At 36.3% G+C, this 3879-nt stretch overlaps 1 protein-coding gene across 1 annotated transcript; it reads right to left on the bottom strand.

Moving 5' to 3' along the window:
• LOC148578937 (uncharacterized) lies at nucleotides 1-2486 on the bottom strand. Its single transcript, XM_088484628.1, has 3 exons — nucleotides 1097-2486; nucleotides 627-1015; nucleotides 1-551 (listed from the first exon to the last, which is right to left on the bottom strand). The coding sequence occupies exons 1-3, from the start codon at nucleotides 1857-1859 to the stop codon at nucleotides 81-83; spliced, it is 1623 nt and encodes a 540-aa protein (XP_088340754.1). The 5' UTR covers nucleotides 1860-2486; the 3' UTR covers nucleotides 1-80.
• Between the last annotated feature and the right edge of the window lie 1393 nt (nucleotides 2487-3879).

The following is a 3879-nucleotide window of genomic DNA, read 5'->3' as shown; positions in this document are numbered from 1 at the left end:
TCAAAGCACACAGTGTTCATGAGAGTATTAGCATCCCTCAACACATCACAAAATATAAAACTAATTACTTCAAACATTTCTTAATCGGCTAAATTATTATTACCCTCTTCCTCCACAACTTCTTCATCATCAACCAACTGACCATCCCGAACCACCTTGCTCGGATCCAAAGCGGTAAAATCCTCTTCAGGATGTAAGAACTTCGCTTGAATAACGGCACGTTCAAAACCCTCGGCAAAAGCATCAAGGATCTCAGCTTCATGATTAGACTCCATATGTTTCAATTTTGCTGTAACCTCAATAATCTGGTCGCTCATTGTAGACAGTTCATTTACCTTTTTTCCTAGAGACTCTACTGCCCTTTCATGATCCTCTTTCACAAGTTTCAGCTTTTCTTTTGACACTGACAGCTCCTCTTTAAGCTCGGTAAGAACAATTTCCTTTGACTTCAATTGCTCCTTCAGCTCAGTTATCTCTAAACTATTACCCAGCATCATCTTATGCCTTTTTTCCTGACTTCGCCCGATGCTAACTAGTCGAAAACCTAGAACCTGCCCAATACCAGAAAATCAGTTAGAAGTTTTCAAAAAATATATACATATATCATTACATGAAACAAAACCGACCTGCATGAATTGATCTATCCCAACATCCCCAACTTCCTCAATGCGAGCAACATCGGGAGCAGATTGAACAATCTCATCCGCCAAGACATTGAAAGGGAACTTTTTATCCCACACAGACGAGCCATCACCCTCTTCTTCGAAAGAATGCAGCTTTTCTTGTTTAACAGTAAAATTCGATAACTCACTCAACGGTACCGCTTTTTCCCCTTCCTCCAGATTAATCACCTCAGATTTTCTCTTCTTAAAAACAATACCCTTTTTCTTCTGTGCCGGTTGGTTAACCTCAACCTCACCCTCTACCTTCTCGGCGTTTGAAGAAGACCCTTCAAAATTTTTCATTTTAAACCGGGCCCTCATGCTCGAAGCCGAAACTCCAGGAAACCTCCCGCCTACAAAAGAAACACAACCTTATTGAGAACAATTAAACAATATAAGCAAACCCAACTTACGTAGCGCAAACAGTGCCTCACCAAGGTATTGCACAACAGATGCTTTATCCTCTTCCCAAGGAAGCAAATCCGACACCGATACTAAACCACCTCGGTCAACCATTTCCATCAAAAAACTTATAATACATTCATTCCGAGGTGTTATTAGTTCAGGCCCTAGGATATGATTGGGTTGACAACACCAGTACAGGGGAAACTTCTCCCCAAGATGTTCATCTAAATAGAATGGAAATTCTTCATCTACTGGCTTTACCTTGAAGAACATTTCCTTAAAATCTTTGAAAGAAGATTTATATAGTTTGAAAACAGAAAATCCAGGAGTACTATTCAAGTTAATCCAGAGACCTTTCCATACACCCTTTGCTTGAAACAGGGAGAAAAAAAGTTCCAAATCAGGTTTAATCTCCAAAAACTCCATTAGGATTTGAAAACATTTAATGAACGCCCATCCGTTAGGATGAACTTGAGAAGGTGCGCAATTCATTTGGGTTAACAAATTGCATTCAAACTTAGTAAAAGGAAGTTTTACAGATAATTCCTCAAGCACACAGCTATACATATAAAAGTTTTCAAAACCTTTACTTCTATGAAAAATTCGATCCGTACGGTTGCATGGCAACAACTCAATATGAAAACCAGGTCTGACCATCTTAGACATATTCAGACCCTCGAAACTCTCTCTGTCAAAGAACAGAGAAGCCCTTATCTTCACATCATCATCTACCCATTCATACAAATCATCATCCTCTACTTTAGGAAAAGCTTTCACCTTTTTGTCACTCATTTTTCTTTACAGAAATTAGGAAAGAAGCAAATAAGAAAATGCAGTTACTTACCTCTTCTACTCATTGTTTTTGAAGGAAGATGAAGTGTAAACAGCAAACTGTAAGCGGAACCTGAAAAGAAAATTTCCTTTTCCCATTCATTTAATGAAACCCTTTCAATTCCAAGCCGTAATCATGGCCATCAATCCAAGACCCACTTCCAACGGTTCCAAGCCTACTTAGGAACTTGAGCCTTGCATTGAAAACTGTTGACATTCATTTATACCATCATAGCAGTTACTTTTTTAACTAATATTAATTGACGTTACAAAGTAATGAGTCAAGTTGAACTGGGGGCTCCATCCCTGCGCCGAGCTATAATTCGGCCATTTAATTTCAAAAGCTCAACCTGCCTCATTTAAAACACAGGCTAAGCTTGGGGGCTGTGATACAACCGTTATACGTCGGTTACGAATTATAGCTCGGCGAATCCCTTTTTAATCGGCACATTAACTTTGCCGACTTTATGGCATTAAACCACTATGATCGGTTACACAGAAACGGTCAATAAACGGCCATCATCTCCGAGTTATAAAGGAAACAGCTGAAATTGAAAAGGTAGATCATCGTTCTAAGCTAAAATAACTCTTCAAATAATTCTCTTTAGCTGACTTGAGCGTGGGAGTGCTTTTTGCAGGTGCTCCCCCCCTTGTTTCACTTGGTGGTCGAGGCATATTGAAGTTCTCCAACAAGGTCGGACGTTCAACCCTCCAAGGAGACATATAGCTCGGCCACAACCAGGCAGGAACAGTAGCTATCAAATAGCTATCAATGATGATTTAATGGTGTGAGATTGGTGTGAGATTTCATCTAATGACTCACCTTTCTCTGCTGATTACATGCTGGCCAAAATTTAATAAAATTGCTGGCCCCTTAGACTTTTTCATTTTTTATTATTAATTTTTATAAATAAGACTAAAAAAAACATAAAAAAAAACATTAAAAATTTATAAATCATATTTTACTTTTTTAATTTTTTTTAACAATATCCATTTCTTTTTCCTTATCGCTAATCATTGCCCATTTTTATTTTATTTTCCTTGTTAGCAAAATGCTAGAAACCTCTTGTTGGTCCTTTTTTATTTGGTATCTCGGTTGGCTCTGTTATTTGTATTTTTCGGTTGGGTCCCTCTTGTTCCGTGACCACTTCATATTTAAAGCATGCATCCATCCATACACGTACAAATACGCTACGCACATTTAACATTTTATGATTTTTATCATTAATATACTTTCTTCCTTAGTTGCTTATTGATACCAATTTGCAATATATTATTTTTAATTTCGTCTTTTCATGGTAAGTTGGTAACGCAATCATCAAGTTCCAAATTAAATTTCCTCAACTACGTCGAAAATATGCAGTGTAAATCTTCTTACGCTTTTAGGTTTGATCAATAATAATTATTGTTACTGAACACATAGAGTAGATACGATTTTTTAATTTGAATATGGAAGTAAAAGTGGTGTTGAACTTGAGCATGGGGAATACAGGTGCTTTACAGTTATGTGATGTCAGTGGAACAACTTGGAGGGTCCAAGTTGCTTTGGATATTCCATTTCATGAAAAAATTAATAGCAACAGACAAACTGAAATTCATATTTGTTCAACCACAAGTCGGACCATGCGATTTCTTAAGCAAAATTTTAAAATCAAACAACTCGCATGGTCCGATTTATGTACTCTGAATTTTTTCAATTTTTTTAACACAAATCGAACCCTCCGATTTGTGTACTCTAAATTTTTTCCACTTTTTAAACACAAATCGGAGAGTCCGATTTGTGTACTCCCACAATTTTAAAAAACACCAAAAATTACCATGTTAAAGTATATCACTTATTTTACTTCTATATCAAAATTTTTTAGCCGAGTAGATACTGGCTAGCTTGTAGAAAGTATTTACTTTTTTGAAAATAATTTATTAAAATTAATCTTTTAAAAATTATAATAATTATGTTTCATAAATTAAGACAAAAGTGAAT

This window comes from Arachis ipaensis, chromosome B10 (genome assembly GCF_059453495.1).
Source record: "Arachis ipaensis isolate K30076 ecotype BB chromosome B10, ASM5945349v1, whole genome shotgun sequence".
Taxonomy (NCBI): Eukaryota; Viridiplantae; Streptophyta; class Magnoliopsida; order Fabales; family Fabaceae; genus Arachis; species Arachis ipaensis.
The sequence above is the reverse complement of the archived record's forward strand: the minus strand, read 5'-3'. Positions and strand labels throughout refer to the sequence as shown.